General features: G+C 41.8%; 1 protein-coding gene across 15 annotated transcripts in view; it reads right to left on the bottom strand.

The window, feature by feature from the left end:
* Window positions 1–12,166, bottom strand: part of Syne1 (spectrin repeat containing nuclear envelope protein 1) — a 406,378-nt gene that overhangs the window by 226,505 nt on the left and 167,707 nt on the right. For all 15 annotated transcript variants that reach the window (XM_070010443.1, XM_070010444.1, XM_070010431.1 and 12 more), the window contains 9 exons: window positions 11,806–11,956; window positions 11,202–11,360; window positions 8,930–9,112; window positions 7,249–7,350; window positions 5,310–5,513; window positions 3,884–4,091; window positions 2,720–2,832; window positions 2,008–2,213; window positions 498–653 (listed from right to left, as the gene is read on the bottom strand). In XM_070010443.1, coding sequence (XP_069866544.1) covers window positions 498–653; window positions 2,008–2,213; window positions 2,720–2,832; window positions 3,884–4,091; window positions 5,310–5,513; window positions 7,249–7,350; window positions 8,930–9,112; window positions 11,202–11,360; window positions 11,806–11,956 — 1,482 coding nt within the window. The remainder of the gene's footprint in view (window positions 1–497; window positions 654–2,007; window positions 2,214–2,719; window positions 2,833–3,883; window positions 4,092–5,309; window positions 5,514–7,248; window positions 7,351–8,929; window positions 9,113–11,201; window positions 11,361–11,805; window positions 11,957–12,166) is intronic.

Genomic DNA, 12,166 nt, shown 5'->3' with positions numbered 1-12,166 from the left:
GAAACAATGAAAACAGAAAACACAATGGAGAAGAGCATACAACTTGGCGATCAAAACTGTGGCTTCACTAACAACAGCACAAGACTGAGCGGAGAGGAAACAGAACTGAAAGCTACAGTGAGTGAAAACTGCAGATCACTGCATTTTAAAAAACTTTAAAGTCACTGTGAATTTGTGATTTTTCTTCATATCATCTTCACATTATATTAATTAATTCTCAAAAGAACCCCGGAGAAAGCATACTATTCTTAACACGATCTTGAAAGACTAAAATCAAGAATTACAAAGATAAAGCATCTGCCCAAATTCTTGAGCTAAGGAAGACAAAACTGAGATGCAAATGAGCTTCTCATTTTTATTCTATACTCTGCACATTCACAGCAGAAGGGATCACTACCACCACTAACCATCCAGCCAATCAGCAAGCCAGCCAATAACCAGTCCACCGGTCTAAACCCATTGACAAATAAATGACTTAGTCAATCTCTCTACTGCACCTGGCAGCCAGCAGCTCTCCCAAAAACATTTCAACTTTATGAACTTCGTTTTTCTTCTCAGGGATATTCTGTTTACTCTCTCCCAGGTTTTCTGTATTTAACCTTTCTTCCATTTCATGGATCCATAAGTTTAGTTTTCTGTGTTGATCCTCAAAGCTAAAAAAAAACAAAGAGAGAAATTTTCTTTGTAAGTTCTAATAGCTGAGGTCAAATGGCTTTTATATGACCACTGAGATACCAGGAATTTTCAAGCTATAAGGGAAGCTCCACAATAAGCCTGTTTATAGTATACTTATTTCAGTAACAAAGTGATATACTGTGTCACCATCTATTTGAGATAGGGGAAAACAGTCATCTAGCTGAATTAATGTCATTGCTGGTGACAGAACATGAAAATTATTCTCATGTCAACATGTCCCTAACCTTATGTCTTCTCCAAAGATTCTTGAATTAGGCCTAGTAGGTAAGAGGACCAGTGGAAGCCAGGGAAAGAAGGGAAAGGGGTCTCTACATCTCTTTCTTTCTCTCTCTGTTTCTTTCTTTCCTTCGTTCCTTCCTTCTTTCCTTTCTCTCTTTCCTTCCTTCCTTTCTCTTTCTTTCTTTCTTTCTTTCTTTCTTTCTTTCTTTCTTTCTTTCTTTCTTTCTTTCTTTCTTTCTTTCTTTCTTTCTTTCTTCCTCCCTCCTGCCCTTTCTTCCTTTCTTCTTCCTTTCTCATTCACTGTCTTCCACCCTCCCTTCTTTCTCTTTCTTCTTCCCTCAGCCCCTTCCCTCATTCCTTCTTTCCTTCCTTCCTTCTTCCTTCCTTCCTTCCTTCCTCCCTCCCTCCCTCCCTCCTCTCTTTTCTTTCTTTCTTCCTTTTTTTCTCTTTTAAGACAGGTTCTCACTCTGTAGCTCAAGGTGGCTTTGAACTCACTGTCCTCCAGCTTTAGCTGCTTGAGTGCTAGGTTACAGGTGTGCTCATCACTCCTAAACACTATGTTTTTTTTTTCTTAAGAAAATTTGAATTTAGAACAAAATCTCTAAGTTCTCATAACAATATGAGCTCTCTGGGACACATGATATTCATTTGGACTCCAGAAAGGTAATTTGATCATTACTGCCTTCTTCCCTTGTAGGGATGATGATGTTTTGTCTTCTACTTTTCTATTATCCACAATAACATATATTATTTTTTGCAATCAATTCAATAGTTGTCTCTGCCATGAGTCTACCACAGCTGATGCAGAAAAAGGTTTGGAAAATCTGAAAGCACATTCAGTTATCAAAGCTCTAAGTTGGCGAGTAAGACAATTTGACAAAAATCACATGCAACTATGTCAACTACAATAACTAGTGACTATAATTCCTTAGGCTTTACTTTTCTAGAAAATAAAGCCAAGTGATAAATTCAGATAGTGCATAATTGGCCATTAAACTAGAATAAATCTGTGCTTAATTAGGTCCAATTGCATGATCAATTTACATTCACCATTTCAAGTATCACATCTCTGCCTTCATGGTCACAACGTACCTCCCCAGCTCTGAAACGCAGTCTTGGAGAGCCTGCTTGTCTTTGAGGCACTGTTTGAGAAATGCCTGGAACTCTTCATTCACCTTGGTGATCTGCTCCTGGATACTGCTGACCATTTGCTTAGGCAAATGTGCATACAAAGTTTGTCCTTCTTGAGTCACCATATCAAGCTTACTCTGCCCATCACTGACTGAATCCAAGACGCTCTGTTTCAGGAGAAAAAGATAACATGATTCAGACTCTAGGGCAGAGAACTATATCTTAAAATGCTGAGCTGAGCTAGTAGACTAAGACCAGAAAAGCAGAGCCCACAGGAAGAAAACCTGAGAAGGCTGGAGTGAGAATAATGTGTACTACTGGGTAAAATGAGATTCCCGATTGAGGACAATAGCCACTGGAAGGAAGCACTGGGACACACTGGGAAAAATGTGTCCTGGAAAGGAAGATGTCCCCATTGGGGTTGTGGTCTCCATCTCTCCTCAATGAAGTCTCAACCCAATGCAGACATCATGTCTCCCATGGGTTGTCTTCTATTCTGAATTGTTTTCTCAGTGACATTTCCCAATACCTGTCTCTGTCTGACTCAATAACCCAATTATATCAGGGAAGGAGAAGGGCAGATTGACACAAGAAGATTTGGAAACAAGCTGGTGTAGGTCCGATGGAAGGCATGTGAGAGTGTCGGGGGATGATGGTGGCTGAGTTTCCGTACCTGAAGATCACAGAGCTTGGCTTCTAGAACTTTGCTGTCACCAGTTCTGTCAGACGATTCCTTGGCTGCTACTTTTGCCTTCAAAAACCACTCCTGGAATTCCTGCATAGAATCTTTCAAAAGTAACAACAATGAAGAATAAGAGTAGTAATGAATAAGAATAATGTAAGACTAAATGACTTGAGAATCACTTAATTCTCCCCAGCACATCACACCATGCACTGATGAAATATCATGGAATGAAAGTGATGGTGTAGGAAACAAGACAGCCGGATCTACACCAATGTTTCCAGCAGATTGGGGAGATTGTAAGAGAAGAGACCGTGAATTGTTTTGTATTCCTGGAATTCCTGCTTTCCCATCCCGTGTTCTTCATTTGGTTCAGATCATCTGATTGTAAAGGGAGAAATGTATAGAAGGCATTATTATGGTGTGGAGAAGAACCGTTTCTCCTTTATACCACGGACTCAGAGAACTGCTCTGCATCCCTATCAGACTTCAGGCAGCAGAGACCCAGGATAGGCAACTTCCTAGAATATGGAGCTACCACTGCTTACAGCCACCTCAAGCACCCAAGCTTATGGTGGTATTTCAGCCTTGCCTACGGAAACGTCCATAGGATTTGGGCAGTGACTGCTGGAGCCAGCTGAAAAATCCTGATGAAATTCAGAAACATCAAAACGCTATCTTCTTTTTTTTTTTTTTTTTTATTTTTGTCGGTCATGGGACTTGAACTCTGGGCCTGGGCGCTGTCCCTCAGCTCTTCAGCTCAAGGCGAGTGCTCTACCACTTGAGCTACAGCGCCACTTCCAGTTTTCTGGTGGTTTATTGGAGATAGGAGTCTCACGGTCTCTCCTGCCCGGGCTGGCTTTGAACCGCAATCCTCAGATCTCAGCCTCCTAGCTGAGTAGCTAGGATTATAGGCGTGAGCCACCAGCGCCCGGCTCAAAACGCTACCTTCTAATTCACCTGGAGACAAGGGAAGAATTCTTCTGCTGAGGGAAAGTGTCCTCAGCTCCACACTTCTACCACTCCAATGCCAAAGTACTAGTGAGTTTAAAACGCTGTCTTTCAGAGGCATGTCTTCCAGCCTTGGCTGACGGTTTCTAGGCAGCCTTTGGTTCAGACTCCTCTCCCGAACAGTTAAGGTCTGTGGGAACTCACCATTGAAGTGTTTCTCCAGGGCATCCTGCAGGCTGGCCTGGGTTTTGGAGCACAGCTGACTCACAGCTTCCTGCTTCTTTATCATTCCCGTCATCGCCTGTCCCAGGCTCTCCAACTCCACTGAGTGATACTTGCGGCACAAGTTATTAAGACTTTCTTGCGTGGAGCTGATGTGGCTTTGCTGACCTTGAAGCTCTTTCTGTATGTCCTACAGGATAAAAGTATACTGTGAAGGACCTTCTTCACAGTCAGAAGAAATACTTCATTACAGCACAACAGTGTTCTGTAAAAATCGGGATCTGATGATACTGAAATCCATGCAGTAGTGTCTACCTACAGATGGGACTGTTATTGTTTTTGGAATATTTGATCTGTTTTGAAACTTTAATACACTTTCTCAGTCTGCCTTGGTAACCAACGGCTGTTGGGAAGTAGCTAGGATGTGGGCTGCAGTCTAGGGATTTGAGCAGATTGAATAAGTCTTTGTGGATGTTAGGATCTTATATTATAGTCCCTTGATAAGAAACTATCACAGTTCATATTTTGCAATGAGCCACTTAGGTTTTATTTCCAGGTCACAGGCCACACTAACAGCATCCACACTTAATTTTTAAAAGTATGTATCTTTAGTCTCAAGTATGGTAAAAGATGATGTAAAAAAAAAAAAAAAAAGAACCCAGCAAGGTGTCCATGGCTCACGCTTATACTCCTAGCTGCTCAGGAGGCTGAGATCTGAGGATCTCAGTTCAAAGCCAGCCTGGTCAGGAAAGTACATAAGACTCTTGTCTCCAATTAACCACCAGAAAACTGGAAGTAGAACTGTGGCTCAAGTGATTGAGCACTAGCCTTGAGCTGAAGAGCTGAGGGACAGTGCCAGGCCCAGAGTTCAAGTCCCATGACCAACCAAAAAAAAAAAGAAGAACCATTACAAATATTGAAAACTCAATTCAACAAACTTCCTTAACCATTGACAAGAAATATCATGTCCTGATACGGACAGATGGCATGAAAGTGGAATACTTTTTCAGCTTTTTAATAAATACACATGTGTGTATATATATATATATATATATGCATCTAGAGAATATATATTATATATAGATGCAAATATCCATCTCATAAAAATGATTAAATGATGAAAAGCATTTGGAGGTGGGTTTCACATGTAGTCTTTGTAAGCAGAGTGTTTAGAAGACAGAGGGAGGGGAAAAGCAAGTTCAGGGTCAGCCTGGAAATTCAGAATAAATTCAATGCCACCCTGAACTATAGCACAACTCTTTGTCAGGAAGCCATGTATCAACATGGTGAACCAGTTGACCTGAGTGCCAGTAAGTGAAAGCAGAGGTGATAGCTTTGCTATAGTACCTGCAAAGCAGAAGAACCAACGACTGTCCACTGGAGTCTCTTAAAGCTAGTTTTTACCTACCTTGACTTTCTTCAGCCCCTCACAAGTCTCGGTTTGGGCATAGCTCATCAACAATTCCTCCACTTTTGCCAGCCACGTGGTGAGGTCTTTGATGAACTTCTCCACCCTCGTACTCTGCACAACAAAATCCTTCAAGGTCCCTTTGGCTTCCTCAGTTGCCTCTTTAGCGTGCTCTAGCTTCTGCCGTAAGTCTGCTTCTATAAACTGAAGAGAAGGCAACATCTCATGAAAGTCTGGAAGACCGCACACTCATTCAGCAGGAATTCTGTTTATGGGCATCTCTGTGAAGAACACACACACTTCACCATGGAAATAGCCCCAGTGGGCACATGCCTTTTTCCAGGCAGGGAAATGAGGGAGTACAAGTCGCCAAACCTATCGAGTAATGGGACAAGGCGAGGAAGGATGGTAGCTAATCCAGTTCTGAATCATGGGACAGGAGTAGGGCCAGGAATCTGTTTTTCACATTTCTGCTTTTGCCAACTTTGGTCTGTGGGTACTTGTTGACATTCTCCTTGTAGTCTTGCTGAAGTTCCCCAGAAGCTCCTGACCCTTTGCTTTGTCCTTCCTCAGACTGCAACACATTTGCCTCTGGTTCTGAGGCCTCTCTGTCATGACTCACTGCTAAGCAATCACCCCAAACTAACTGTGAGACACAGGAGACTCTAACAGTCAATTCCCCTTTGGAAATACAGGTAAGCCAGCCATCCTGCTTGCCTATCCGGTGAAAAGCTAGATGCTGGTGTCTGTCAATACAGGGGACAAGTATCTTTCTCCTGCTCCCTAAGTCCTGACCATGTAATCCTTCTGCAGTGATCTGGAATCTACCCAGGCATCCACACTTCTTGATAGTGATAGAAGGGGGGATGGGGAGGGAGGGAATGAGGGAGAGAGGGGGAGATAGAGAGAGAGGGAGGGAGGGAGGGAGGGAAGGAGAGAGAGAGAGGGAAGGAGAGAGGGAGAGAGATGGTTGTTTCTAAAATTCTGGCTCAACCTTCACTCTGCAATAGTCTGAACTTTTGCCAAACAATACCCACAGTAGAGGTGACAGATGCAAATAGTCTTTTACAGTCTGGGCCTTAACGAATAGCCTCCTTTGGTTCTTGCTTTTGGTGGAACCTCTAACATCCTTGCACATATCTCAGAGAACAGTGGAGGCATGGCTGATCACCTCGCTCATTAATCAGGTCAATGCAAAAGATCAGTGACAAGGTAGAGGGAAAGAAGACAAAAGAGGAAAGCCACAGGAGCAACAAAATAATAGGAGTTTAAGATACAGCAGAACCTTCTGTCAGGAGGCTGTGGGGCCAATAGTCAAGAGCCCTACTGAACTTCATGCTTAGAGGACAGAGGCACTGACTTCTCCCAGTTTTCTGAGTGGCCCTGGCCTGACTGTTTCTGCCTCACAGTTCCTAGAAATCTGTGCCATCAAAGGGCCATGGAGAGGGTTTGTAGAGGTTTTCCCTCCATCTAGCTATTGAGTGAATTATTGGGAAAGCACCAATGAGACATCTGTTCATCACATAAGTTATGTCTAGACATAAAATGGTCCATGAGATCAAGCCACCTAATGATGCTCCCAAAATGTAGTAAGGGGAAAAGAATTACTCTTATTATAATGTTTGAAATGAATCCAGATATATATAGATATAGATATAGATAGATCAATAGAGAGAGAGAGAGACTGGCATAAGGATTTCTACTTTAGCCTTCCAGGTATTTAAAGGCCCACAAGTGCCTGAAATGATGATGATGATGATGATGATGATGATGATGATGATGATGATGATGATGATGATGATGATGATGATGAAGGTGTGCACAGATATAAGTACACATACATACAATACACACATATATACACTATATACATATATATACACAATACACATACACATATATACTATATATAATAGCACAAAATTGACTGCCCACTTACTTGCAGCTCTGTTGGTGTCTCTGGATTTTTAGTTAATTCTTTGAGATCATTAACTTTGGAATGCAGTTCCTCCAGTTTCAAGGTTTTGTTTTTGACTTCACACTACCAAGATAGAAGACAAAGTAGCCACACAGAATGCATTAAAGACACGGGCAAGTTCCATCTAGCGTTTCATGATTTCCAGAGTTAACAGGAAACCAAGGTTGAGCCAGTGGGAGGGGGAAAAATATCTGTTTCACTTTCTGTGAACTGTTTTTATTCATGAGAGCGGAAAATGTTACAATTAAGGCTCACTTGGAATGGAGAAGGGGTATGTGGAACTTTCTTCCACTCTTTTATTAGGAGGGGGGAACCCTCTTGGAAAATATGAAAACCAACTAAAATCCTTGAGTCGGCAGGAATTTCTAATAGGCTGTCATTTATTCATTAGTGGAACTTTTTCCATTTCCACGGCAACAGAAACAGTTGCAGAAGGGTTTCAAACAACATATATCTACAATGCTTAATCACAGTAGTTGGTATGTGATAAAAGAAACATATCAAATGCAAATCTGCAGGATAGTGAGGCAGAAATCCAATTCATTGAAACACTGAACTCTCATATTTTACTTTTTGTTCCTCCCTTCTCCCCGCCCCCCCGAAAACACCAACACACCAAAGAAGAAAGATCAGCAGAAGGACCGTTATTGAGTAAAGATGCTTATAAGCTTGGTTATTTGTTTGGAACTACAAAGAAATAGCTAATAAACGTTCTCTTTCATTTTAAAAGAAGGGCATTTTGGTGCCTTGGAAACACAAGCTGCCCGACACTTTCTTCTTGGAGAAAGTAATTTGCTTTTGCAGAAAGATGCGGCGTGGCCCTTCTGCAGAAGTCAGCTGAGTGATCATGGGCTCACACCCCAGGGTCTGCACTCACCCTTGCTCTGCATCGGGATGGGCTCTGCTGGGCACCAACTGGGTTAACTACCATGCCACTGTCAATAACCAAAAAAGCGCATCTCTGTAGGCCTGACCCTGGGCGGATTGAATGAGCTCTGAGGCTCCCGGGCTCCCCGGGGTGCTGAGGGCAGCAACAAGAAACTGGCTTGCCAACTGCTTCTTCTACCCAGACATCAGGCCATAGCATTTGCACGACTTCACTGCCTAGGGGGCTGGAAGACACAAGCAGCTCATAGTTCTCTCCAAGCTGCTGACTGCGATATATACGTAACAGCTATCAGTGACCAGGGGCTTAGAGGAGAATGCTATGTGAGTCTCAATGAAGAATGATAGATTCTGCATATTCCTTAACTCTGCTTTTAATATCATCTCTTGTGTATTCATTTACAATTTCATTTTTTTGGCAATCCTCTTCCTCCGCCTCGTCTTCCTCCTCCTCTTCTCTCTTCTTCTACCAGTTCTGAAGTGTGATGCTACCACTTTGGTTATGTTCCCAGACCCTTTGGTTTACCTTTCAATAGGGTCTTGCATTTCTGCCTGGTGTAGCCTCACTCTGTGATCCACCTATTTCCAAGCATCTTAGATTATAGTCATGTGGCCTGGCTTGCATTTTGGATTGGTCTTGCTAATTTCTTGCCTGGTCTGGCCTCAACTTGTGATCCTCCTAGCTTTACCTCAGTTAGGATTAGAGGCAGGAATCTAGCCCTTCCTTCATCAAAATGGATGAATGGTACTTCATTACCTCAAATTCTTTAAGGAATTCTTCGACTTTAAGGCTGTCATTCAGGTTGCTCATGCTTTCGGCTAGTTGTGGAAGAGAGTTACTGGACCATCCATCGATTTCTTCTTTACTTGCAAGGACATCATTCCAGATGGACAGGCTTATTCTCAGCCGGTCCATATTATCCTCAATTTTCTCTGACACCTAGGATCGAAAGCAGAAGTGTCACTAAGAGCAGGAGGCTTTATAATTCTCAAAAAACCTGCTGAGGCTTTTCCGTCTAGAAAATTACTTTCTGACTGACAAGGTTTGTAGAAACGATCGCAAGCTAACTAGCATGCCTGATTCATCACATAAACGCTGACCCCAATACAGAGATGGTTTCCATTATTGGGAGAGTTGTTTGAATCATTGGTGCATAATTTTCATTGTGAATTGAGGTACTAATGGCAGCACAATCACTATAGACTCCACAAAATATAACTCAATATAAAGTTGAATTGTGTAAGACTAAGATCCACCCCTAGGCATTAGGTAATTATATTTTCTAAGTAGCACAATGAGCACTTTTATTTATATAGCAAATGGGCTGGATTTGAGCATATTTGTAACACAAGAATATACACAGGAGAGCAACCAACTTTTACATATTTCAAGTACTGTTATTTTAACTCTTCCTCTAATAAGCGTCTTAAAAGAAGAGGGTATACAAAGTTTTTTGAAGTTCCCAAATTTATATTTGCACAAATATCAATGTGAAAATTAGGAAATTTAGCTTACTATAACTTACTAAGTAAAGGAATTCATTATTGGTTAAACTTTGGAACCTAGATATTGATAATGAAGGTAGCAGAATCACTGGATATTTTAGCTCAAGGGTAAGGTTTAAAAATATGCACATGCACACACACACACACACACACACACACACACACACATTAGAAATAGATACATTAAGTTCCAGGAAGATCAAGGGAAGCATTATGTGGCCATATAAAGGGGAAGTGATAGAGCAAGAACCAACACCCTGAGCTGGGCCTTGATGGTTCGTTCACACCTGTACGCATAACTATTAGGGAAGATGAAAGCTGGTGGATCAAGTTTCAAAGCCAGACTTGGAAGAAAAGTACAAGAGATACCATCTTCAAAACAAGTAGCAAGAGGCTAGGTGGAGAGCATGGCTCAAGTGGTACAGCACCAACTGAGCAAGCAGTCAAGCTGAGCAAGCATAAGGCCTTGAAGTCAAACCTCAGTGTTCTCTTCCCCACTCAAGAACTAAAGCCCAAAGATATATATTAAAAGTTCAGTGTTGGGGCTAGGAAGGTGGCTCAGTGGTAGAGCACTTGCCTTGCATGCATGAGGCCCTGAGTTCGATTCTTTAGCACCACATTAGCAGGAAAAAAAAGCCGGAAGTGGCGCTCTAGCTCAAGTGGTAGAGTGCTCGCCTTGAGCTGAAGAGCTCAGGGACAGCGCCCAGGCCCAGAGTTCAGGCCCCACGACCGGACCCCCCCCCCCAAAAAAAAATAAATAAAATAAATAAATAAAAGTTCAGTGTTTTCTATGCAGAATTATAGCCTTAGTTCTTTAAATTCTTGTTATATGTGAGGTTTAGTATTCTGAAAGGTCTTCGTAAGTTATTCAGGCTTGAGCCATCATAATTCAAGAGTTTTGAGAAGAAAAAAGTCAAATGTAATCTGTTTTAACTGAAACTACTAAGTGAAATCCCAAAAATCTGTCCATAAGCTTAATCAAAATAATGTAGCTGGAAGTGGCACTGTGGCTCAAGCAGCAGAGCACTCACCTTGAGCTGAAGAGCTGAGGGACAGTGTCCAGACCCAGAGTTCAAGCCCCACTACCAACCCCCCCCAAAAAAAACCCCAATAATGTAGCCAGGTGCTGGTGTGCCTATAATCCCAGCTACTCAGGAAGCAGAGATCTGAGTATCATGGTTCAAAGCCAGGTCAGGCAGGAAAGTTCATGAGACTCTTATCTCCAATTAACCACCAAAAATCCAGAAGTAGAGCTGTGGCTCAAGTGATAGAGTCCTATCTTTGCACAAAATAGCTCAGGGACAGCACACAGGCCCTGAGTTCAAGGCCTGACCCCTAAATAATACAAATAATTCTTGCACTATTTCTAAACTTATATGAATACTATTTTTCTTCAGAATATCATTTTGTACTTAGCGTTGACAGTTCAAAATGGAATTCACATCCCTGGAGAGTCCTTAGCCCAGATGCTTGATTGGCAGCTGAGCTACTGAATGTGCACAGGTGCCCGGGGGTGCTCTTACATCCAGCCACCTGTCCACCATGCTCTCCGTGTCTGCTTTTACCACTGCCGCATCACTACTGTGGAGTCTCTTCAGCTCTGATAACAGGTGTCTGCCCTTGCTGGTAAAACTGTCCAGCTCTTTCTGTTTACAGTTCATCTCATTCTTGGCAATTTCATGCTGTGAACATAAATATTTCCTTTATTAATAAAATCATCAGTGAGTAGAGTTTCAAGCCAAAGGGGTGACATGGATCAAGATGCATTATACTCATAAACTGATATGCTGAAACTTCTTTGTACACCTACTTAAAGATAGTATGAAATAACACTAAATAGCATCATTTACCTCTGAGAAATTTAATCTATGGTTGACCTTATGCAGAAATTAATGATGCTAATTAACTATATGTGTGTATGTGTATCTGTACATCAATCTATATGAAAGATATCATTTTCTTGAATAACAGGAATACAATGGTAGCAGTAATTCTATCTTTAAAAAGCTGAACTATTAGCAAAGATAGCCCATATCTAAATGTATGACAAGAAAAATTATACAGAGAAGTACTCTGTGAGTAAAACATGCACACTAATCGATACACATAAAGACATTGCAAATTTACCTTAGAAAAAGCCCACTGAAGGTCTTCCTGATCTTTGACGACAGTTCTGGCTACAATGATGCTGTTGGCATTCTCTAGGACTTTAGTTACTGCTGACTTCAAGTTCTGGTATTCCCTCATTAAGTCAATAAGTGCACAGCACTGGCTCTGGCTATAAGGATTAAAGACAAGAGCAGTTAGTGTAAGAACAAGTTCCACGCAGTTGGACTGGGTACATGACTATTCATAGACTGATGTTGAAACCAAGAGGAAAAACCACACTTGTCCCTGCTGAGGTCAAAAGAATGCATCTGTTTCATGCTACTTAATTCTAAGGTCCAAAACATTTCCCAGCAAAATCATGTTTACATGAGTCACCCAA

This window comes from Dipodomys merriami, unplaced genomic scaffold (genome assembly GCF_024711535.1).
Source record: "Dipodomys merriami isolate MVZ:Mamm:240054 unplaced genomic scaffold, mDipMer1.0.p SCAF_8, whole genome shotgun sequence".
Classification (NCBI taxonomy): Eukaryota; Metazoa; Chordata; class Mammalia; order Rodentia; family Heteromyidae; genus Dipodomys; species Dipodomys merriami.
This window is presented reverse-complemented; position numbering and strand designations above follow the sequence as displayed.